At 47.2% G+C, this 25,360-nt stretch overlaps 3 protein-coding genes and 2 pseudogenes across 5 annotated transcripts; 2 read left to right on the forward strand and 3 right to left on the reverse strand.

The window, feature by feature from the left end:
- Positions 1–4,177: 4,177 nt before the first annotated feature.
- Positions 4,178–11,209, reverse strand: LOC136357348 (uncharacterized). Of its 3 annotated transcripts, XM_066312566.1 has the most exons (10): positions 11,063–11,209; positions 7,021–7,171; positions 6,579–6,948; positions 6,084–6,494; positions 5,696–5,994; positions 5,361–5,619; positions 5,019–5,268; positions 4,863–4,928; positions 4,641–4,772; positions 4,178–4,577 (listed from the first exon to the last, which is right to left on the reverse strand). In XM_066312566.1, exons 4-10 carry the CDS (start codon positions 6,408–6,410, stop codon positions 4,288–4,290), a joined length of 1,623 nt encoding a protein of 540 aa, XP_066168663.1. In that variant the 5' UTR covers positions 6,411–6,494; positions 6,579–6,948; positions 7,021–7,171; positions 11,063–11,209; the 3' UTR covers positions 4,178–4,287. The 3 variants fall into 3 exon arrangements, with proteins under 3 accessions (XP_066168663.1, XP_066168664.1, XP_066168662.1); XM_066312567.1 differs by lacking the exons at positions 7,021–7,171; positions 11,063–11,209 and having other exon boundaries at positions 4,178–4,568; positions 6,579–6,725; XM_066312565.1 differs by lacking the exons at positions 7,021–7,171; positions 11,063–11,209 and having other exon boundaries at positions 4,178–4,580; positions 6,579–6,725.
- On the reverse strand, positions 7,294–10,602 carry LOC136357347 (uncharacterized). The gene is made up of 2 exons (XM_066312564.1): positions 10,494–10,602; positions 7,294–10,188 (listed from the first exon to the last, which is right to left on the reverse strand). The coding sequence occupies exon 2, from the start codon at positions 10,181–10,183 to the stop codon at positions 7,601–7,603; it is 2,583 nt and encodes an 860-aa protein (XP_066168661.1). The 5' UTR covers positions 10,184–10,188; positions 10,494–10,602; the 3' UTR covers positions 7,294–7,600.
- An 855-nt stretch (positions 11,210–12,064) lies between the features above and the next one.
- LOC4343888 (uncharacterized) lies at positions 12,065–13,412 on the reverse strand. The gene has a single exon (XM_026026676.2). It carries the CDS (start codon positions 12,931–12,933, stop codon positions 12,442–12,444), a length of 492 nt encoding a protein of 163 aa, XP_025882461.2. The 5' UTR covers positions 12,934–13,412; the 3' UTR covers positions 12,065–12,441.
- Positions 13,413–14,373: 961 nt separating this feature from the next.
- LOC112939790 (U2 spliceosomal RNA) lies at positions 14,374–14,490 on the forward strand (annotated as a pseudogene).
- An 8,929-nt stretch (positions 14,491–23,419) lies between these two features.
- LOC112939751 (U2 spliceosomal RNA) lies at positions 23,420–23,548 on the forward strand (annotated as a pseudogene).
- The last annotated feature ends 1,812 nt before the right edge of the window (positions 23,549–25,360 follow it).

Genomic DNA, 25,360 nt, shown 5'->3' on the forward strand with positions numbered 1-25,360 from the left:
TTAAGGTTGTTTAACTTTTTGGTGTTCTGTTAGATCTGCAGTTCCTTCTTTTTTTTATATATATGGACAATTTGATGGTCAGATGAACAGAAGGCCTTTACCAAGTAGTTTCTGAACTTCTGATGCTAGATCTATACGAAGGTTAGGATGGATGCACAGCTGCTGGTTTCTACAAACATCAGTACATCATATCCCGTTGCGTATGTGGTTGCCATGAGTCTTTTCTGTTTTAAAAAAGAGGCAGATTAGAATGTTCGATACAGCTATGAATCATTGATTTGCTTCTGCATTATTCATGCATGCAGCCATACAGCTCAAGTATTCGTTGTTTTGTCTAATACGGTGTACTCTGTATCTGGGTTTCTTTCAGACCACAGTCTGCGTCAGATATTTTTCTTCTCTAATCCATTTGTGTATTTGTGTTGTTCACCAGTAGTGCACGTCTGGTATGTACTTGCTACTTCCATCTTCTGAAAACAACGAGGGAAAAATTATCTTTGGCTTGTAATACTAATTAACTCCTTACATATTCTTGAATTCCTCTTCGGTGTTCCAGACACTCTTGTATGAAAGTATAGAGCTATTTTCTCGTAGTACAAAATGAGGATAAAATCCCTCTCATTACAAAACAAAGAGGGAGGTTATGTGTCTTATGGAAGAGGCCGGGGATGTAAAACATTTCTGTTGTCTTTAAAAAAAAAGATAAAAGAGGGATTTGAAGAATTGTATTTGAAATTCTGAATTATACATAACCAAAATTGATATGGATTCGGGATTGAGTCGGTCTGGTAATTGCAGATAGTCCAACATTACCAATAAATCATGTTGGCTTTCAAAGTTTTAACTTAAATTGGTCGACATGGAGTACTAGTATTGCACTTGTTTGGCTGCTTGCTGAAGTTTGCGGCACTTGAGTTAGGAGTACAAGTGTTTTTTTAAACGGAAAACGGTACAAGAGTGCGCCTTTTCATTAAATATAGAAAGAGGTTAGGAGTACAAGTTACGACCATCCATAACAAATGTTTGATTCATTGCTAAAATTGAAGCATATTAACCCTTAACCTCACATGTTATTATAGCCAAAACTTGCCACAAAATCTATGGTCACCGTCTAAATCTCTATCTTCGGTCCTGCCAGATTAGTACCAATACTCCTACTGTGATGGCGATGTCATCGTTTCGTTACGCTGACATGCGAGCGTACACCGCTAGTAGTACAAGTGTAATTCAAGTTGAACGATGGATCATTTCTGTCGTAACTTCACATCCAGCGGATAGATGAGATGACTGATGATCACAAGCAAGACAGGGAAGGTCCCTCGTTTCGCTTATATAGGGAATAAGACAAACGGTATAATTGCAAATGAAAAATAATTTTTTCATATACGTGTTCCTACGATCTAAAAGTAAAGGCTAAAAAATAAACTTCGATAAAAAAAACCCTAAAATCAACTCTAAATTTAAGGTTGAAAATTTAAATTTTAGTTGATAAACATAAGCATAAGTGAAAAGATGAGGCTGGAAGTTGTATATACAGTACTTTATTCTCATCTTTTGTTTATCGGCTTACCGGTCGTGGCCAAATTTAATCGTTAAAGTTCTCTTTAAACATTGGGGCTGTGTTTAGATCCAAACTTTGAATTCAAACTTCAAACTTTTTCCATCACATCAACCTGTCATACACACACAACTTTTCAGTCACATGGTATCAATTTCAACCCAAACTTCTAACTTTGGAAGGAACTAAACACAGCCTGGATTTCAAATCGCAAATAATACACATACAACAAATGGAAAACTCCCACAATTTTTTGTTGCTTCGTTCACGGGACTTCGGCTTGTCACTTCACTTCATCTACAACTACAAGTTCTCACTTGAGCATCCTGCAATCCTACCTATGTTTCGTCTTGTTCTTTTGTCCCTCTTTTGCCATGCATACCGCTGTTGCTTTTCCAGTTTTCCATGACCCATCCAGTCAAACCAATACTCCCTCCATCGCAAAAACAAACAACCTATGAGTAAATTTGACACTATACAATGAATTTGAATAGGAGTATTCTCTCCGTCCCATAAAAAACCAACATAGTACTGGATGTGCCACGTCCTAATATATCACATCAGTTCTAGATTCATATTTTTTGGAACGGAACGAGTATATCATGATTAGTTGTACTAGTTAGTATCAAATTCACTTCTAGGTTATTTTTATTTTTGATAAAAAGGAGTACATATGATAGCATGATAGGAATACGATGCCACTACCCTTTAACAAAAGGAGTATTCTTGAGCAAGAGAAGCAAGCAGCCATTCGTTCACAAACTCTGGTGATTGATCGTGATGGCCATTTTCCTTGTCTTCCAGAGACAAAATGGCTCTGATTCCCTCGCCTCGGGAGAGCACGCAAGATTGAGATAGCCTCCTCCAATTATTGGGTCACTCACACACACACACACATCTACACTGTACTACTCTACTGGTCACTCTCGAGGTCTTCTTGGCCCATGCAGAAGATGGAAACAGGGAAAGCAACAGAGAATTGACAGGGTTGGTCTCGTCCTGCTACTCCTGTTTGCCGTATCTGAATCCTGCCAAGCTTTCAGCAGTTCAGACCTTTTCTTTTTCTTTTGCGGAGGAAGTTCAGAGAAATTTTCCTGTGGTTACAACAGCAGCCAGCAATCAGTGAGAACTGGCTGGCTGTTTATATCCAAAGACAAGTCCGTTGTTTGGTCCAAAGACAAGTCTGGAAGAGGCCCCTCCAATAATTGGTGTGGATCACTACTCATCCCATAAAAAAACAAAACTAAGACATGATGCAACATTTTTTAGTACCTGGTTCAGAGGATTTGATCAGCGTAGAGACTGCATTTACGTTAGGTTACGGTCAGATAACAGTAATTCTACAGTTCATCAGTGTTTAACTGGAGCCAAGGGTGTGTTTAGTTCCACGCCAAAATTGAAAGTTTGACTAAAATTAAAAATTTGAAGAAAAAAGTTGAAAATTTATGTGTGTAGGAAAGTTCTGATGTGATGGAAAAGTTGAAATTTTAAAAAAAAGTTGGGAACTAAACCAGGCCCAAATGTGCCTTTCGGACGGTCAGTGCCACCAAAACGAGCGACCGAAAACCACCGAATTTTTTTTATTTATAATTTTTTTTATTAAAAGTTTTACAAAAATAATTTTCCATTTTGAAAATTGACGGAAGTAGTCGCCTACCGCCCAATCGCCCTCTCAGAGGGCGGCGAAAATGACGTGGCAGACGGCCGTTCGCTCTCGGGCGACGGCCGTCAACGAAATTTGCAGGCGGCCCCCTTGCCGCCCTCCGCGAGGGCGATTTTGTACTGTGCGGGGGGCCGCCTGCAAATGGGCGGCGAGGGGGGGCATGGAAATTTGCAGGCGGCCCCCTTGCCGCCCTCCGCGAGGGCGATTTTGTACTGTGCGGGGGGCCGCCTGCAAATGGGCGGCGAGGGGGCATGGAATTTTGCAGGCGGCCCCCTTGCCGCCCTGGGGGAGGGCGATTTTGTACTGTGCTCTATATTTTTGTATAAATATCAATAGTTATCAAATCTTTTTATATTGAAAACTATACAAGATTAAAATCTCCAAGACTGATAAAATACAATTTTATTATTTTTTAGGGCATATTTGGATTGTTACCGTACAAATATTTTATTAATTTTTAGGGCATATTTGGATTGTTAGTGCCAAATTTTTCTTCACGACCAAATATTTGGTAAGGTAAAATTGCATTTGATCATATTTGGTTTGCTGCCAAAATGTAAAATTGTAGTGAAGAATGTTCTACATAATCTCAAATCTAGATTACGTATTACCAATGAATAGGCTTCCATTTTCGTGTGTTGTGTGCTAGTGGGAAAGAAGATATGAAGAGGTTGCCTTCAGATTGTCAATTATATAGCGTCGTTTTCACTGCAATATATGTGAACTCAATGAGATACATTATTCATTAGATGTGACAAGACGATCACGCGTGGGCGTGATTCACTTTATGTAAACAGGCAGCGCCGAAAGTTGATAGTGATAACTCGAGCTGCCGCTTTTCATGTGTGCTGTTGTGGACTGTGCGCGCTACTGGATCTGACACTACCGTGCAGCGCCGAAAGTGTGTTGTCGTGAGCATAAGTTGTTCTAGCACCATATGAATGAAAAGAACTATGTAGACGAGACAAACACAAGTAGTACTGCAGTAGTAATAGCAAAAGTAGTACTGTTTTACAAGTTTGTAAGCCAAAAGAAACGGTCACATAAGGACTGAAGAGGTAGAACACTACTGACGAGGCCTCTTACCCCTGTCCCTCCTACCCTGCGCCCTAATGTGCCCGTGGGAGTACGTGAGTCGGTCCGGGGGTACGGCACGGCCAACCCGTCCTGCCTGTACAGGTGTGACCTCTGGCTGCTCCTGAGTGTGCGCCTCTGGAGCTCCTCCAAGCTGAGAGGAGCCTAGTACGTCGTGGTGGTCTGCACCGTGCAAGTCGTCGTCGTAGAACTGGCTAGTAGGACCAGTCCTACCGGCGTGAGACGAAGAGGCCCCAGTACCGAAGATCCCGGCTGCAAATCCTGCTGGACAAGGACCATCAGTTTCGTACAGGTATTTAACAGTATTAATAAAAAGTAAAGTACCGTGTGGGCGAGGGATCGACGCTCCGTGAGAGGAAGAGCTGGCGAACGCGCCCGAAGAGGTGGCGAACGCCCCTGCGGAGCTCGTGGAAGCGCCGGTCGTGCCTGCGAACGCGCTCGAAGGCAGACGAGGTCCTGCGATGAGGAAACGTGCAGTTAAAACATGGTGACATAATCGTGCAAAAGCTGAAACAAAAATGAACTAATATCTGGGCTGAACTGTACCGTGCGAAACCGGTGCTGTAGGTCGCACTGCTCCGAAGCTAGGGGCGCTCGAAGGCAAACGAGGTCCTGCGAGGATGGAACATCAAGTTACGACGGGGTGATGTTTTCGTACAAAAACAGAAACAAAACTTAAGAAACCTCTGGGCTGAGCAGTACCGTGCGAAATAGGTGCCGTAGGTCGAGGTCCTGCTCCGACGGTAGGCGCGCGAGGCCGTGGTTGTACCGGACCAGCTGGAGGTACGACGTCCACGGCGCTGCGACAGGAGAAGACGCGCATGACCGCACGCATCTTCTCCTGCATCCGGTCGAAGGTCACCCTCTGCTCAACGTCAGTCAAGTGCAAACCTCTGTTCAACCTCACTTGGACTGCGGTGATATCGGCACTGATATCCCGTGCGGCATCAGCCTATGCAAGATGGAAATAACAAATTCAGTAGTTGTCCTATATTATGCAAGATAAATGAAATAATTGTAAGAAGTAATACAAATTGGACGTACCGCCACGAAGTAGTCTCGGTCACGGTGCGTGGGATACGCGTCCGTGACAGCGGCAACGTGCGGCTCTGGGGCGTCTGGAGTGAAGGTCACACGCGCACGAGTGCGAGGAAGGTACCAGCGAAGGTAGTCACAGTAGTTCTCCTCCGTGTGTGGGAAGAGCTCGTTGATCACCTCCTCTGTAGCTAACACCCAGTCGTCAACGTACTGCTGTACACGTGGAGCCCAAAGTGCGCCTGCTAGCTGTCCCCGTCGAGTCAACCTGTGAAGAGAGGTAAATTATATGGCTCGATGAAGTAATTATCATAAAAATTTAGAAATGAACAATCCGAACTCACGAGTGGTCGGCAGGGAGGACGGTCGGCTGCACGTTGCCCGGAAACACCTGCCTAAGTCCGAACTGTCTCATCACACGCTGCGGGCAGTGAGGCTCAACGAAAATGTCGAACACCATCGGCAGGATGGTGAGCCAGTAAGCCTGGTCGCGTGTGCACAAGGACGAAAGTCCTAGCGGTGCTCTCGCAGCGACGGCCTCTTCTGTGTACGGCTCCCAGATGACGTCGCTCGGCTGGAGACGGTCAAACTCGAACACGAAGTCCGGGTAACCACGTCTCACCTGGATGTGAGCGTAACGACGCTGCAATAAACATGATCGGAATTAGACATGTTATGTGAAGAAAAAAAAAGACGACTGATAAACTTATAACGCAGCGAAGTTGCACTAACCCCACGTCGACACCAGTAAGTCCCCATCGTGGGACCGTCCTCTGGCCACTGCGCGCTGCGACCAACCCCGTAGGGTGCGCTGTCCACCACTGGTCGACCTATGGCAAACCTCTCGGCTGCCCAAAGCTGAAGCAACATAGGGCAGCCAGCGATGATCGCTCCCGCGTCAGTCTTCGTGCACGCCTCACAGAGGGCACGGTACGTGGCTGCTAGCACGGCAGAACCCCAGCTCCACTGCGGCACGTCCTGTGGCTGAGCATCCGCGATGGACCGTGCGTAGTGGACCAGCCGGAAGTCCACAGCGTGCCCGTGGGTGCTAGTGAACATCACCCACCCGAACGACCACAACAGGTACGCCTCAAGGGAGCGTCGGACCGAGTAATCATCAGCGTCAGGGTGCAGAAGGTCCGCCTACAATTAAGAATGAAATGTTAGTACAAAACACTCATCCGGTCGCAAATAAGCACGTATGATAATAACAACTTATTTACTTACAGTGAACTAGAGCAACCAAGCCTTGCTAGGCCCGACTGTAGAGTACGGAGGAAGGGTGTTGGTCGGTCCTAGGTGTGGAGGGCGCATCACCTGCTCGAAGCGCGCAGTGATATCCTCCTTCCACCCAAAAACACCGTCCACGGGACCAACTGGTGCTCCCGCCAGCGGTAGCCCGAGCAGGTACGACACGTCCTGCAGTGTCGGAGCCATCTCCCCACAGGGAAGGTGGAACGTGTGCGTCTCAGGTCTCCAGCGGTCTACAAGAGCGGCAAGGAGTGACCGGTCTGCATCCCACCGCTTCGCTGGGTCAGGGTCGTCCGCCGCCGCCTCAACAAGCCTACAAAGTGGTAGAAGGCCTGCCGCACGCAACCTGTATAGAGCAAACTTCAAACATAAGTACAACACAAAGCAAAGTTGAGTTGAAATGTGAACATACGCGTACCAAGGAACGTGACGGGGGTCGACACGCAACCACTCGCGCGACGTGCGTGGACGGAAGGTGCCGAGCTGTGCACCCTCGACTGCTGACAGGAACGAGCGGTGGTTCCTGTCAATCCCACGGTTCAACAGCGCCGGTGTGTCGTACGCCATACCTGCATCAAATAGGTTGATCAGAAACATATAAATAATTAGTTCAACATAAGTAATAAATGTTCATAAGCGAATTACTAACACATATTAAACAAGAGTACAAACAAACAAAAGTGTTTAGTCCGAACACTCATCACGATAACATTATGATACAACACCGAATAGTTCGCAATACTACTAGTACAACAATAGTCGGAGGTACTCATTACAACAACATTGAATTGAAATTACACGATAGAAGTATTTAGTCCGAACACTCATTACATCACAACAGCATTTTATTTCCTAAATCGAAAGCATTGTTACACCATGGAATCGCCTGCTGCGCGACGACGCCTTGGCCTTGCGCGCCTGCTTGTTGTTCCTTCACCAGGTGGTCGCCTACCATCACTTGCCTGTCCAGATGGACTAGCATCTGCGCCGCTTGGAACTTATGCATTCTTCGGGCATTTCTTGTAAGTATGGCCGCGCAGATCACACTTGCTGCAGCGTAAAGTCCTCCCACCTGCTTCTGACTCATCCATATCATTTCTGATGCGTCTAGTTTGGCGTCGACCCTTTTTCACCCTTAACTTAGATGGATCTGGAATATAAAAAACTTGGGCACTCAGCGTTGTGTAAGATCCTGAGATCCCGAACCCATATATCTCCTCACTCCATGTATGAAAGATTGCTTCTTTCCTGAAATAATTTGAGACGTACACATTGGGAGATATGCCACAATCACCGGCAGCAGCAAGAACGTGTGAGCAAGGAAGGTGATGAAGCTTCGGCTTCATACAACTGCAGGTACATCCACCATCCGCCTTCAAGACACATTCCTGCACGGCTTGCTTGCGATAGATACCACGCCTGCTCCTATCAACACACATTATTTCATACCGATGCACTTGTGTGCCTTGAGCAACAACTCGATGTCTCCGTGCCTTTTTGATTTTATCTTCCATGTACTTTGTCACTACGTTGCCAAACACTATGTTGTTATCGGCCATGGACGGACTAATTTTCTTGTATCGATCCCTAAAGTACGCTTGCGTGCCGTGAAGGATGAATTCAACAATAGCAACCAATGGAAGTACCCGAACTCCTCGCATTACCCAGTTGTACACCTCTGCCAAATTGGTTGTCATTATGCCATACCGAGATCCATCGGTGTCGAACAATAGAGACCACTTCTCCTTAGGCTCATTCTCAATCCACTGAGTGAAATTTCTGATGGACGACCCTGACCTCCTTCTCATTGTTGGTGGGTCATCATGTAATGCACCAAGAGGTATGGGAGGATCGTCACCTTCAACTAGTGGTATGCGAGATTGCTCATCTGTTTGCTTCGTTGTCAACTCATCCAACTTGTCCCACAACTCATTAAATTTCTTCTCTTGGTTCTGTGCACAGAGCCTCTTAAAGAGCTCCATAAGATGCTTGTTCTTGAATTGCTTGTAGAAATTTGCACCCATGTGACGCATGCACCACCGACTCCGAACATCAGGCCACTTAGCTGGAAGTCCCTTCTCATCCCAACCGTTCTGCAAGTAGTCAATAGCCCGCAACATACCCGCATGACGATCATGTATAAGGCAAACGTTGGGCCTCATACGCACCACTGCAATGTGCACTCTCTCTAGGAACCAGTACCAGCTTTCAGTGTTCTCACTCTCTACAAATGCAAAAGCCATAGGTAGAACCTGGTTGTTCCCATCACACCCAATTGCTGTCAATATCTGACCTCGGTATTTACCTGTCATAAAAGTTCCATCTATGCATAGAACAGGTCGACAATGCACAAAAGCATTGATGCAAGCACCCAATGAGAAAAAGGCTCTTTGCAGCACACTCTTTGTTCGATCATCAACCGATGTAAATGTATGTAGGTCATAGTACGTATTATTATTCCTCTGGGCAATGGTGGCTAACAAACGAGGCAAATTATCATAAGAAGCTTCAAATGTGCCATACCTCATCTCAATGATCTTTTGTTTGGCTCTCCAGGCCTTTGCATAGCTTATGGTGTACTTGAATTTGTTCTCGATGTGCCTAATAATTGATTTTGGTTCAAAGCCAATGTTACCAACAACACTGCTGTACATCTCACTTACCACAAAAGCTGAAGTGATGTTTCGGTGATACTTCTCCACCCCTTGTAAGTAGCACTTGTGCTCGGTCACAATGCTAACTTTCCAATAATCATTCCATTTACCCTTATATGCATGGACACGCCACGGACAATCTTCCTTCATGCACCTCACTTCATACACATAATTTGTTGACTTGACCACCCTAAACTCTCTCTGCAAGGAAACTGCCCAATGCTTCACCGCCTCCTTCATCTCATCCTTATGAGCATACCTTGCACCCTCAATTACCTCGTTCTCCTTATACTCCCAGGGTACATGATCACCCTCTGATATAACAAGTCCAGAGAAGTCCTCATTTGCCCAATCAGTGGCCATTACATTACCTTCCTCATCGGATGATGCGTCGTCGTCCACTTCCTCATTATCCGAATCTTCCCTCTCCATTTCATCAACAATTATACCGACTCTCTCCCCCTCATCCGCCATGCCCATAGCCTGCTCCTCCCTTGGTTGATTTTCCTCATTTTGCATCGATGGTCCAACAACATCCCCTGCATTGATAGGACCCTCTACATATTCGGTTTGCATTGAAACATTTATATCTTTCTCTTGTACCGACACAAATATAACGAGGGGCCATGACCGTTCAAAAGCCATTTCCACATACCGTCTCCAAGCATCAGTGCTGTCCATCGGCATTAGTTCCCAAAAATAACCTTCTGTTGCACGACTCACTACAACTGACACTGACATTGTGTAGACTTCTTGGTCTATTCTAAATCCTCTCAACAACCAACTATAAATTGACTGAAATGTTCTCTCCGCAGGCCTATCGATGCCCTTAGATGTCATTACAAAATCTGACAGATCAACACCATCTGGACCAAATCTAATATTTCCTTCACCGTGAACTATCTGAAATGTGACCTTACTTGACATTGTGCCTGATGAAAACAATAACTGCGTTAACCTCGCATTTCTGTACTACGCCCTAAGTTACATTCTCTACAATATTGTTCTCTAAATTTCTAAAATTACGTTACATTCTCCAGATCAAACTAAACTACATCTTACAATTAACACTACTGTCTATGTCTCAATTCATACTATTATATTCTATGCTCTGGATCTACACATATGTGCTGTGTGCTACAGATGTGCTAAAATATATGGAACTAAAACTAAAACGCAACATATATACTCAAACATAACATATTAGTACAAATGCAAAAGATGTATGGGAGCATACCTGTGATGAATTGAGCGAACCAGCAGGGCTTCGCCGCTCCCCTTCTGCTGCCCTCCCCTCTCTCTCTTTCGTTTTTTTTGGATTTTTAGTGAATATAATGAAATTTCACGGAGGAGGGACTGGGCTTTATAGGGGGGAGGCAAAAATCGCCCTCCCCCAGGGCGGCAAGGGGGCCGCCTGCAAAATTCCATGCCCCCCCTCGCCGCCCATTTGCAGGCGGCCCCCCGCACAGTATAAAATCGCCCTAGCGGAGGGCGGCAAGGGGGCCGCCTGCAAATTTCGTTGACGGCCGTCGCCCGAGAGCGAACGGCCGTCTGCCACGTCATTTTCGCCGCCCTTTGAGAGGGCGATTTTCTCCCAGAGGGCGGTAGGCGACTACTTCCGTCAATTTTCAAAATGGAAAATTATTTTTGTAAAACTTTTAATAAAAAAAATTATAAATAAAAAAAATTCGAAAACCACCACAGGGGACAAAGATATGGCCCATTTTCCTGAACATGTTCATGCATCCTAGCTCATCTCTCTCACATCATGATAAATTCATGCCATTCGAATCAGAAACAACAAACCTTTCATACATCACATCTGTCGAGTAGGAAATGTCCATCTGATCTCCATGGCTCCAGGTGAAGAAACAGTAAGGGCAAGGTGAAGTCTGAAAGTTCAGAACAACATGGCCATTTCTTCGACAGGTGAGCAGTGAGCTAGGAACAGAAAGTGACCAAGATATTACAATATCTCAGAGCACGCAAGATGTGGTTATTAATAACCAGCTTAATTACCTTTGACACGTCGTTCTACAGCCCATGTTTATCTGCTAGAGATCACTGGTCTTAAGCTAGGTTTAATTATTCTTACCATATTTCTCTTCAAAGTGTAATATTCCAATGGAGCATGTAAAGCTAGCTGGGCTCTGACGTACATCTGTGTGTTGATTGTGTTGACTGGTTAATTAGCAGTTAATAAAGTAAAGAAAAAGAGCTAGTACTATTAGTGTGCAAGGAAAACGAACGATCGAGATGGCACTGATAGGATAGATAAGTACGCAGTGATTGAGAGGTTGGAGACTTCCTTAAGACAGGTTTAATTAAGGTGCATGTAAGGCCAGCAATTGGAGGCAGTGATCAACATCAATCGTGTCTCACGCGTTGCAGAGACCGATTAATTAAGTTGTTGTGCCGACCTAAAATCAGGTTCATGGCATGAGCTAGAAATGTACTAGTACTACACATGGTTAAATACCAGAGACATATGTGCATCTTTCTATTGGGATAATTAAGCTAAAAACGAAGTTTTCATTGGCCTGTGCTAGAGGTTTAGAAAACCATCTCAGAATGCAAATAAAAAGAAACTTGAATATTCATTTCGATTTACTCCCAGATGCTGCGGTAATCAAAATAGGATTTGTCTGTTGTCTCCAAGTTTACAGTGAGGTCAGAAGCGTATGGACAATACATAGTTAATAGTTTCAATTGAAATTGTCATCTATGCAAAAAAAACGAGGTTGGTGATCAACTTAGAATTCTTTGATAGGAACAGGAATAATGTGAACTAAAAATACAGACTAGTAATAATGCATAAAACATTAACCACGAATTGATTATGATTTATCATACACATTGCAGGGCAGAGAGAACTTCTATGATACAAAGAGATCAACTTATTTATGCACAGAAGCATTTCTCAAGGAAAAAAAATATATGCACAAACACAAATCACAAACCACAAACCACACAAGAGAAACAAATGGAATTACTTCCATTTTTCATGTAGTTCTTCGCTGATCTGTACACAATTTTATTATTGCTCTTATGTTCTCGCTAGCAAAATCAATGAAACCAAGACGAAAAAAAGGTAGAAAAATTATTTACATTACAAAAGATAACTAAAGCTGAGGCTAGAAAACTACCCTTTGGGGGGGTGGCGGGGGGGGGGGGGGGGGGAGATTTTACTCGACGAGCGCCGCGAAGCAGCTCTCCGTCCGCGCGAGCGCGCCGCCTGCGCCGCCGCCGCCGCCGGTATCGACGGAGACGATGGCGGTGGCGGAGGTCGGCACATCGCGCCTCGGGCTGCTTGGCGTGGAGCGAACCTTCCTCGGCGGCGGCAGCGGCGGGGAGCCCAGCCTGCGGCGGAGGAGGTGGCGCAGCGCGGAGATGAGGTCGTCCGCGCTCTCGGCGGGCGACGGCGGCGCGGTGGAGCGGCGCCCGGCGCCGCAGACGAAGGCGTGGCGGTCGAGCGCCTCCGCCGGCGAGATCGGCGGCGAGGCCCGCCCCAGCTCCTCCCCGACGGCGTCCCCGCACAGCCCGCAGATCCAGCGGCCCTCGTACCGCGCCCGCACGCCGGCGATGTACGGCGCCGTGCACTCCTCCGTGAGCCCGCAGCACTCGCACGCCACCTCCACCCCCACCTCCTCCGTCTCCTCCCCAACCTCCAGCTCCATGGCTGGAACCTTCAGACTCCAAGCTACTAGTCTCCTCCTCCTCGCCGGCGTCTGCTGCTCCGGCGAGACGGCGTCGAACACCTTGTGGCCGTCGCGTCTTCTCTCTCTCGTCTCCTCTTCGTGCGCGCGTGATCGTTTTGGGCCTTGGGCTTTATAAACGGAAGGAGGAGGAGGGTGGGGCCCACGCGCGAGGGAATCATGGAGGTGTGGGGGCCCACAAGTAAGTGGGATGGGGACGCCACGTCGGACGGGTGGCAACGGGCGTTGCCAGCTGTCTCCAAGTGGGCGGCTGGCTTGCTTGCTGTTGCTAACTTGCTGCGGTTGTTTGGTCGGTAAAGTATTTTCGTTTGCTTGATTGAGAAAACCACGGTAATATATTTGTTTTTTTTATTGGGTTGATTAAGTGTGTATACTTTGTGCCTGTTCAGAGTACGGCACTGGTTGATATTATTTTAGGAGAACTAAGCAGAGTCCACTAAATAATGACAAATACAGGTATTATATACTATACATTATTACATGGTAGACGCATGGTGTTATGATTGCTTTGTTGTTTATGTATATATATGAGTGTATTCGAAATAATCAAATTGACTTTGAGGAAAGACTTCCATTACAGCTGTTGATAAAATTTAAGCACGCACCTGCACGGTTTCTCGTGGAGCAATGAAATGCATTTCTTGAAGTAAGAAACTTTGATGAAACGTACTAAAAGATTATAAAGAACAATCAGTACTAGAAGCAAAGGCAGCTAGTAGGTAGTAAGGAGATTTTGTTTATCCCTATTAATCTATCCACTACTATTACACTACAGATGAAGCGTTTACTTGCAAGGAAGGAGGAGCGCGAGGCGGCGTCGCGTTCGTTTCACACGCACGCTGACATGCGTCGCCATTGACTTTCGCCGCCGCCGCCGCGGTGGCGCGCGCGCGCACGCACGCTGGGCGACACGCCACGCCGCCGACGCGACGCGCGCCGTGCGCACGAGCAACACGTACGCAAGGGAGAAGGAGAGATCGCTATAGCTTCCACGCGCAAAGCGCAGGGCCACACGTGCGTGTTCGACGTAGACATGACACGGCGGACAGGCGAGGCGGCGCGGCGCGGCGCGGGCGGGGGCGACGGCGCCGACCAGCGGACGGCGTGGTGGGCGGTGGGCGCGTCGCGTCGCGTCGTGCGTGGGCGAAGTTGGTCGGCGTGGCAGCGCGCGACCGCGTCTCGGTCTCGGCCTCGTTGCTCACGGCATACGAAGCCTTGGGCTTTTACGCACGGGAGAAGCCCACATATACTGATTCTTTTGGGCCGTCAATCTGAGGCCCAATCAGGCTCGAACATGGCATATATGCTGCGTGGTTTTATATTAGTCCCACCTCGCGCCCTAGACCTGATTGGAAGAGGAGACATGGGTATATGAGATGACCCAGGGTTTGTAACCAAATCATACCTTTCTCGGCCTTTTGGCTAAGATCAAGTGTAGTATCTGTTCTTATCAGTTTAATATCTGATATGTGTACCATGTGTTCACTTTGATATTAAATTTATTTTAGCCAACCATGTCCTCGGCGCCTAGGGTTCCTAGGCGACTCAAGGTGGGTTCTGCGTGGGTAGGGTTTCAATCTTCTCTCAACCCCATCGGTCTCATGCCTGATCGGATCGATCTCTTCGGTCTAGATCCTGAGTCGGATCGATCTCTTCGGTCTAGATCCTGAGTCCACATCCCATCCTTCCTCTGTGTCCACGGTTAGATTCTCTGTTTTGGAGCCGAGCCAAACCTTGCTAGCCGGGGAGGGGTAGTTTTAGGGTTCGGAGGGCACCATGGAGGCGATGCAGGCACTGATGAAGCGCATGCAATTGTCGGAGGCAGAGAAGAAGGGGATCCGGATCTGCGAGGCGGAGTCTGGAAGTATGGGATCAGGGGATCCGAAGGCGATCGGGAAGGTCCTGGCGGAGAAAGTGGTGAACGCGGAGGGTTTGGCGCAAGCACTGGGGAAGATCTGGTGTCTGATTAGGGGAATAACGTGCAGAGATCTAGGCGAGAACCATTTCCTGTTTACCTTTCATCAGCATCCGGGAAGCGGCATGCTCTGGAGGATGGACCCTGGATGTTTGGTAAAGATCTGGTGATCGTCGTGGATTATGATGAATCAAAGGTTTTGGAGGAGATGGTGTTTGCCTTTGTTCCTATTTGGATCAGGGCTTCAAAGATGCCTTTATGCATGATGAACAAGGCCATAGGGAGAGCGATCGGGGGAGAGGTGGGTGAATTCATGCGAATGGAGTCGGAAAAGGATGGCACTGCTGTGGGGCAGTTCCTTCGTATAAAGGTTCGTCTGGATATTCGTAAACCCCTGATGCGTGGTGTAACTCTGAGTTTGGCGAAGGGGAAGAAGGAGATATGGTGTCCCCTGGTGTATGAGTTCCTACCGTACTTCTGCTATACATGTGGGATCATATAGCATACTGATAAAGTGTGTAGTGTGCAGCTAAAGGAGGGAGAAGAGCAACGTTATAGCAAAAAACTGCGGTTCATCCCAGAAAAGAGGAGGTGGGAGGAGGGAAGTAACATGAGACAATTGGGTGGAAGGGGGGGGAGCGCAGAGAAGATCTGGGGATAGCAGTAGTAGGGGGAGTGATGCACCATCTTGGAGGAGGAAGGATTCTGGGGCAGTAGTTACTGGAAGAGAGGCCAGAAATGGGGAGGAGGAGGAAGTGACGAGTCCTGTAAAGAAATCGGTTCAGATGCACAAACCTGAACAGGCTAAGAAAGCATTGTTTTCCATTGAGAAGGAGATGGTTAGTGCGGGAAAGAATCAGCCCCAAGGGGGCGAAATAGGAGGGGAGATGCTGAAACCAGCTCAACATGACAGAGTGCAGGAAAAAGCGGACGCCCAGGGGAAATACATGGAAAACAACGCCATGCAGCCCATGCACGTCGACGGAGGGGCTGCTCAGGGAGAGGTGCCATCGGGAGTAAAAGGGCCAGGAGGTAGCAAACAGAAAACTTTCAAAAGAATGACAAGGGAGACTAGAGGTAAGATTTTGCCAGCAGGCTCGGGGACGGTGATCCCGGGAAAGAGAAGATAGATGGAGGGAGGGGAGGAAGTTTCGGGAAAGCGAAGGAAGGAGGGAGAGCTAAAGAATAGTGAGGAACAAAACCCAATGGAAGCGGGACTTGCGATCCAGTCCTGCGGGAAGAAATGAAGCTAGTGGCTTGGAACTGTCGGGGGTTGGGAAACCGCCCGGCAGTTCGGGGACTTCTGGATCTTCAGAAGTCGGAAAAGATCGATATTCTTTTCTTGTCAGAAAAAAAATTAGACAAGAGAAGAATGCAGTGTCTGAGGTGGATGTTGGGTTTGGTTAATATGGTGGTGAAAGATTGTGAAGGACAAGGAAGGGGGGGAATTGCAGTGTTATGGAGGAGGAGGATTGATGTGTCTCTTAGAAGCATGTCAAAGTACCACATTGATGTGGATATTGAAGAGGGGGGTGGTGGAAGTTGGAGATTTATAGGGGTGTATGGAGAGGCACAAAGTGATCTTAGATTCAAGACATGGGACACTTTGCGAAGCTTGGCGATGAATCCAGCTCAGCCATGGCTGATGGCGGGAGATTTTAATGAGATACTCGTAGCTGCAGAAAAACAGGGAGGTAGGCCGAAGTGCCAAGCTCAGATGGACAAGTTCCGGGACACTTTAGCTGATTGTGGCCTCATTGACATCGGTTTTGAGGGAGACATGTTTACCTGGCGGAATAATAGCCACACAGAAGAGGGCTATATTAGGGAGCATCTGGACCGGGCGGTGGCAAATCAGGAATGGAGGGTGAAGTTTCCGAGCTTTCGGGTTGTCAATGGGGATCCGAGGCACTCTGACCATCGGCCAGTGATCATTACTACATGTGGGGGAAGGAAGGGGGTAATGCAGAGGGGATCATCAAGCTTCAGGTTTGAAGCTGCGTGGCTGGCTGAAGAGAAGTGCAGGGAAGTGGTGAGCGAGAATTGGGAGATGGCCTCAACTTTGGCAGAAGGATGTGATGAATGCGGTGAAGGTGGTAGCTTCAGGTTTGTCAAACTAGAGTACAAACGTCCTGGGTGATCTGGAAAAGAGAATAAAGAAGCTGAAAAAGGAACTGGAAGCGTGCCGCAGGGGAAATATCTGCAAGGAGAAGGTGGTGAAAGAAGGGGTGCTGAAATACAAACTGGAGAAACTGGAGGAGCAGGTTGATACCTACTGGAGGCAACGGGCGCATGTGGCATGGTTGCAAAAAGGAGACCGCAATACATCCTTTTTCCATGCAACGTGTTCAGAGAGAAAACGAAGCAATAGGATCGGCCGACTGAAAAAGGAAGATGGAAGCTGGGTGGAGAGTGAAGAGGAGAAGAAAAGTTTCATCATGCAGTATTTCAAAAATATGTTCCAGTCCAATGGATGTCAGCACCCGGAGCGCCTCTTAAGCAAAGTGAAGAAGAAAGTAACAGAAGAGATGAATGAATGCTTAATGGCTGAGTTTATTGTCGAAGAAATAAAGACATCAATAGATTCAATTGGAGACCTGAAGGCGCCAGGACCAGATGGAATGCCGGCTGTATTTTACAAGAATTTCTGGGATGTGGTTGGAGGAAAGGTGACCTCAGAAGTTCTTGATATTTTGAATGGAGGTCAGATGCCATTAGGTTGGAACGAGACGACAATAGTTTTAATACCAAAGGTGAAGCAGCCGGAGCAAATCAAGGATCTCCGCCCAATAAGCCTCCGTAATGTCTTGTACAAAATTGTTTCAAAAGTGCTCGCAAATAGAGTTAAAAAAGTTTTGCCTGATGTAATCTCTCAATCACAGAGTGCTTTTGTTCCGGGGCACCTAATCTCGGATAATATTTTGATTGCTTATGAGCAGACTCATTGTTTACGGCACAAAAGAACTGGTAATGTTGGTTTTGCTGCTTTGAAACTAGATATGAGTAAGGCCTATGACAGAGTGGAGTGGGAGTTCCTGTCAGAAATGATGATTAAACTTGGTTTTAACCAGGTTTGGACGCAGTTAATCATGAAGTGCATTACGTCAGTATCTTATAAAATCCGAGTGAATGGAGAGTTGACAGAGGAGTTCCTGCCTGGGAGGGGTCTGCACCAAGGAGACCCCCTCTCGCCGTATCTATTTCTGCTTTGCGCTGAGGGTTTTTCAGCTCTGTTGAGTCAGGCGGAAGAAGAAGGATTAATTCAAGGGGTGCGAAAATGCCAGGGTGCACCAAGTGTATCACACTTGCTATTTGCCAACGACTCTCTTATTTTATGTCGTGCAGATAGAGGTGATGCACAGCAGTTACAAAGTATTTTATAGGTGTACAAGGAGTGCTCTGGCCAGATGATTAATAAAGATAAGTCCGCCGTGATGTTTAGTCAGAACACATCGAGAGCAAAGAAAGAGGAGTTCATGAGGGAATTAAATCTGCAAAGGGAGACAGTGAATGATAGGTATCTGGGGCTGCCGGTTTATATTGGAATCAAAAATGGGAGTTTTTGCTTACCTCAAAGACAGAATTTGGCAGAGGATACAAGGTTGGAAGGAGAAGCTATCCAGGACCGGGAAGGAGGTACTGATTAAGGCCGTGGCTCAGGCGATTCCAACCTTTGCAATGGGTTGCTTTGATCTGACGAAGGATATTTGCGAGCAGATAAGTAAGATGATAGCAAGATACTGGTGGAGCAATCAAGAAAAGGAAAATAAGATGCATTGGTTGAGCTGGGAAAAATTGACTGAACCGAAATGGGCTGGTGGTTTGGGTTTCAGGGACATACATGCTTTTAATTTAGCTATGTTAGCTAAGCAAGGATGGCGATTAATACAAAATCCAGAGTCCCTGTGTGCCCAGGTTTTGAAAGCAAAATACTACCCGAGTGGGAATATTTTCAGTGCAAAGAAATGTGCAAACATGTCGTATACCTGGAGGAGTATATGCCGGGGGCTTTTGACTCTGAGAGATGGCATGATATGGAGAGTTGGAAATGGGGCGGCCATTAATATCTGGTCTGACCCATGGATCCCAAGTGATCATACGAGACGGCCGATCACACCAAGAGGGAGAAATCTTGTCACAAGAGTGGAGGAACTAATAGATCCAAGTACAGGTAGTTGGGATGTTGAGCTGCTTACACAGACTTTCTGGCCGGAAGATGTTAATATGATCCGTACTATTCCGGTGCACATCGAGATGGATGACATGTTGGCCTGGCACTATGATGAAAAGGGTTTGTTCTCAGTGAAATCAGCCTATAAGGTGCAGCGAGATGGGGAGTTACAGAGAAGAAAGAGGGGAAGTGCAGGTTTGTCAAATGGGAGCACTGAACGGGAGATGTACTGGAAGAAAGTATGGAAGATGCAGCTACCAGGGAAGGTTAAGCATTTCATTTGGAGATTCAGTCATAACATTTTGGCGCTGAGAGTTAATTTGCAACAAAGAGGGATGGATCTGGACAGTAGATGTATAATATGCAATAGAATGAATGAGGATGCTGGGCACCTGTTTTTCAAATGTAAGAAAGTAAAGAAGGTTTGGCAGGAGAACAACCTGGAGATTTTGAGACAGGAGCTAGCAGAAAAAAGATCGGGAAGAGAGGTGATGGAAACAGTTTTCAATCGGCCAGCAAAGGAAATTTTGTTAGCATCGATTACTTTGTGGCAATGGTGGTCAGAGCGGAACAGGGTCCAGGAGGGGGAGAGGGGAAGATCCCCGTCTGAACTGGGCTTCATTATAGCTGCCTTGGCTGAGGAATATATGAAGTTGAATAAAAAAGATAGCAAAAGAGCTCCGAGCAGAAATGAAAAGTGGAGCAGGACAGACCAGGGGGTGATGAAAATAAACACTGATGGAGCTTTTGATCCTTTCACCAGAACAGGAGGCTGGGGTTTTGCTATCAGAGATCACTCAGGCAAGGTTGTTAAATCGGGAGCGGGTAAAGTTCAGATTCTGATGAATGCTTTCCACGCTGAAGCCCTAGCATGTGCAGCTGGTATAAGAGCCGCCAGTGAATGCGGGATGCAAAGGGTGACGGCTGAAACTGATTCAACGATGTTGAAGTCGGCTTTGGAGAAGAACACTTTTGCTTCGTCAGCTCTTGGCGGGATCATTTGTGAGATAAAGAACTTTGTAAATTTTGCTTTCCTGTCTTTCAATGTAAGCTACTGCCCTTGAGGTTGTAATAGGGTAGCGCATGAAATTGCAGCTCTGGGTTGTAAATCGGAAGTCCAGGACATTCTTGGGTGGGATGAATGTCACACCCTGAAGTTTCCCCCCCTTTTCTTGCTTTAAAAATTGGTTAAATAAATTGCCCGAAGAAATTATCTTAATTAACCTAGAGCTAAATCCCTAATTAATAAATGCATTTAATAATCGAATTCGGCGTGGTGGAATTTTTCTTGAGTTCCCCATACTCCAATACATTAAGATGAATTTTAGTGGAATTTTCAGAGCCTTGAAAATAATTTTAACCAATTAAAATTGAGCAAGTGCAATATTTTTAAATCCCAGGAAAAATCCTTTCCCCTTTTTCCCCTTTTCCCTTTTCTTTTCCTCTTTTTCCATCTTCTTGGGCCGTCGGCCCAGTCCACCCCCCCTTTTTCTCCCGCCCGCGCTCGGCCTTCCTCTTGTTGGGCCGGCCCATGCGCCCCTCCCTCCTCTCTCTGGGACGCCGACAGGTGGGCCCCACCTGTCGGTCGTCTCCCACCTCCGGCCGTTGAAGCCGGAGCTCCAACCGCTGCCGCCGAAACAGCCGCGCCGCTGCCTCCTCCGCTCCTCCCGCGCCCACGTCGTGCCTCCACTCTGCGCCCAAACCTCGCGCCCACGTCGCCGCCCCTCCCCCGTTCCTCCCGCCCCCACGCGCGCCCGAGAGTGGGCGGGGTTCAATTTGAATCCCCCCTCTCTCTTCCTCCCCACTCCCCCACGTCGCCGGCCAAATCGGCCACCTTCCCGGCCATGTCCGCCCCCTCCCGCACCTTTAAATCACTCCCCCGAGCTCCCTCTCTCGTTTCCCCCATTTGCCGCCCTCTGCCCCTATCGCCGCCGCGCCTAGCCGCTGCCGCTGCCTATCTCCGGCCGCGCGCCGCCGCCGCTAGAGCCGCCGCCACGCCACGCAGTCGCCGCCGTCGCGCTCACCGAGCCCGCCCGCACCTCGGCCGCCACTTAGTTGCCGCGAATCACCGTCGGAGCTCCGATTCCCTCGCGCCGCCGGTGAGCTCGCCATTGTTTCCATCTCCGGCCATTTCTCCTCGCCGTGCCGCGGCTCCTCTCTTCTCCCTAACCCCTTCACCGCCTTTTCAAAGGTCGCGCCGCTCCCGTCCGCCGTTTTCCGAAGCGCTGCCGCCGCTCATCCCCTCCCGCTCCGGTCGCCGCCCCTCCGGTGAGGACTCCCTCCCCCTCCCTTTTCTCCCCTTCCCGCGTCCGCCGCCGCCTTTGGCCGTGCCGCCGCTCCGGTCGTCCGCCGCCGCCTCCCTCCGCCGGTCGTCGCCGTCGGCAGCCGCGCGCGCCGCCGCCGCTCGCCATGGCCAGTCGGTCGGCTTTGTGCCAAGCCAAGCGGTGCCTAGCCGCCGCCCGCGCCGTCCGATCGGCCTCGGGCCGATCCGGACCGTCGGTCCCGTGGACCGGCGGTGGACCACGCGCGTGGTCCCGGTACACGGTAGACCGGCCACCTTGTGCCGCTGCCAGTGGGGCCCACTTGCCCGAGCCCCCTCTCCCTCCCCTTGTGCGCTGACAAGCGGGGCCCACCTGTCAGCGCAGCCACCCCTCCCCCCTTGGATGACGTCAGCCCTGGGATTTATTGCGCAATAAATAATTAAGGACTTTTTCTTTATTAGTAAAAACACAGTTTATCTTCTAAAATTCATAAGTAATTCATCCGAGCTTCGTTTAAGTCCATTCAAGTCTCAGTAAATTCATAAAAATGCAAAGAATCCATTAAAAGTGGTTTTGTTTCCTGTTTCAGTAGTCTTATAGCATGTTTTGCTTGTGTGCTTTGTTTGTCGCGTAGATTTCGGCCGTTTCGTCGATCCGCTGTTTCTCGAAGACGTTGCTGAGGTCTCATCAGTGCGAGAGCAAGGCAAGTCATGCATTACAATTGATCATATTGTACCCAATTTACAAATATCCCGCATTTCTATTAAATGTCGCATACTTTTACAATGTCATGTGAGATGGGTCCTATTACTCAGCCATTTATTGTTCATATGCCATTGATAACTTTGGTATCAAAATGATTAGATGTTGGTTTAGGAAATACTTAGCCATGCTTAGCTCAACTAGTACACAAATGGGGATCACATTATTACATAGACTCTGACTATGAGCATAGTTTTGGATTGGTGCCACCGCAATGGTGTTAGTTAATTAAAATACACCGAATGGTGGGTTGTGGGTGCATGGTTTTGCTGGTCGCACCCATGGCAATTAAGGACCGGTTCACGGGAAACCCTGGGAGACTTACCGTGCTTACCACAAGCGGGAGTGGGTAACTGCTTGATCTGAAGTATAGCTCGACCCTTTCATAGGCACCGGTGGCGAGGGTGGGCGTGATGGAGTTGGGTCGGCCGGGGTGTCCGGTTGTCCAGCTGCCGGATTCACCGCGGCGCAAGAGGGGACCGCCCACTGCCTTTTGAGGGGTGGGGGTGAAACCTTAGCGTGGTGTGGATGGTTAGGGGAGGGTTATGTGGAGGGTCTTGTCACGATTTCCCCCTTTGCAGTATCATGGTGATACTTCGGGGCATGGCGACATGTGTGGAATCGTGTCTTGTGGGTACAGTTGTACACCTCTGGCCAGAGTAAAACTATTCGAATAGCCGTGCCCGCGGTTATGGGCGATCAACCAGGTTCACCGTGATTAGTCTCACCCCTAGTTTAGCTTAATGAACTGGTGTAGTTCAGGTGGTTGGTTGGGCATGTTGCAACGTGGTGTAGCGTTGGACAGTGATTGGTTAATATTGATTAATTTACTACAGCTGTTTTACTACTTTCAACTACTGCTTTTAAATGCTAGTTTTATGCAGAAGAACCCCTAGCCTCCTTTGGTTATATCCTGCATCATACCTCCTCTTCCGGTATGATTTGCTGAGTACAGTGGGTAGTACTCAGTCTTGCTCTCTGTTCCCCCACACCAGAGCTGAAGATCTTTCTAGTTGGAGCTGTCTTGTTGAAGTTGGTTTTGTCGCTGCCGTCAAGGTTTGCCTGTGGAGTGGAGTCGTCCCGCTGCTGAAGTCAAGCTTCCCGGTTTAGCTCGCTTTTATCTTTCCGCTGCATTTGTAATCTTTTATATTTTTGTAAGACGTGGATATGTATGTCAACAATTGTCGTTTGTGTACCCTGGCTGGTCCTGGACAGGGATTTAATGCACATTCAGCTTAGAAATTCTGGTTCGTGAATTTCTGGGCGTGACAATGAAGCCCCATCCGAGGTGGACGATTTGGTGACCAGTGATATTACTGAGTCTATGGAGTAATGGAAATCTTTCCATGTCAAAAAAAATATTAAATTTATTTTTCATAGGGAAGGGGCTCACAATAGTGGCTTGCCATTAGAGCCCTTGAGCGTCACTTAGGCGTTGCACTACCGCCAAAGCCTGGCGCACCCCAACCAAAACTCAAATTTCAAACTTTGCCAAAATTCATGTGTTTCGGGAGTTTCGTTTTGGTTTGATTTGCTACAAGTAAATTTTTTGTTTGGAAGTTTTGATGGATCTAATTGCCAAAGAGATGATTTTTGAGTTTTAAAAGTTAAGTTTGGGCCTGCAAAACTTAAACTTAAATGGGCCTTTAAGCAACAACGTCGCTACCTCTCAACATCACGCCTGCCGATGAAGCAGCTACGATGTTTGACAAGAGCTTCCACGTACGACGAACTAGCTATCACACTCCATTTCGACGTGCACAAACGCCATACATATTTTTTGTGTTGCTGCGAACGCTGCACGACCTGCCTAGCTAACCCTACTCACCATAGACGTCCTAGTCTGTTGATTCGTATAAAATCTCACATTCGATCTTAGTCGCCGTCGTAATTAACAGAGGCTCACGTACTTACGGTACTAGTAGGACAGACGACGATCGAAAGGAACGCAATGCTTACATCTGCGCTTAATAGATAGGAAGTGGAAATTCTACCAAACACAACTATAATGCTCGGGCATTATCGGGTTAGAGTTGGTGTGAAAACGAATCGGATAACATCTTATCTGATCCATTCCAAATCCGCTCAAAACGAGAATATGGTACGAGTTTATAGAAATCCGATAGATATGGATGTGGATGCGGATAGTGTGATATGGATTCTGTGTGGATGTGGTATCTTTAAAATTCGGCGGATATAGATTATCTGGTAGGCCGTTTGCTAGATAATCTGAAATTGTCAACCCATGTAACCGCTCTATATGTTAAATACATCAATTAAGATAGACTCCTTAATCTATGGGTCTGTTTGGGGAGCTTCTAGTTGCTGCAGCTTCTCTCAGAATCTCCAGCTCCCCAAAACAGTCCAAATTGTCACCCAGATTATGAGAATATATAGTTGTAGAATCCAGAAAATGAACTAGAACCCAGAAGCTGGAAAACCCAGATTCTCAGAAGCTGGCTACCAACCAACAGATTCTCAGAATCTTAAGCTCCCCCAAACAGGGCCTAAGACTCTCACCGTCTCATCTTACACTTACAAAGGTTAAAGCCTGATAATAAATCAGGATGTTCTTGGCAAGGAAGTTCTGATCATTGCATTGGCATTCCATGTTTGTAGGTAGCTCTTATTGAGCTGGGGAAAGCTACTTTACCCCGAAATGCAAGCACTAGGTAGGCCCTTTCTAGCTTTTGGAAGAAAAAAACGATGATGACATAGTTGTCAGATACGCTTCTATGGATGAAATAGTTGAGGTGGAATGTTTTAAGGTTTGTCTTGACGATAGCGGAAAATGATGAAAGCTTGATTCTTGGGATTGAGAAATAACTTTTTTTCGTTTGGGATTGCCCTCTTTCAACACTAATACTATTATGACTAAATCAGTCTTAGCTACGTTTTTATGTTATGGCCGTCATGTATTCATATTGTTTAGCACTTAAATATATAGTTATCACGATGGATTGTCCATTGATTACTCTATTGTTGTCCGTTGCTTTGTTAAATGCCTAAGTTGATGTTGTGTTGATTACATATACACAAAACATCTGTCAAATTTACTCCGATTCCGAACCAGGTCCACACCGACTCTACACCATTTTCAACATCCGAAATAATCCACTCCATGTCCGCATCTGCACACCATCCACACCTGCTCTGAATCCGCTTTAAAAATAGAGTAAATTTCATAAAACTATCAGTTTGCTGCAACATTAGCGACATGTTTCAGTTTGCTGCAACATTAGCGTAGGAAATTATCATAAAACTGTAACTTTTACGTTA

Source organism: Oryza sativa, chromosome 7 (assembly GCF_034140825.1).
Source record: "Oryza sativa Japonica Group chromosome 7, ASM3414082v1".
Lineage (NCBI taxonomy): Eukaryota > Viridiplantae > Streptophyta > Magnoliopsida > Poales > Poaceae > Oryza > Oryza sativa.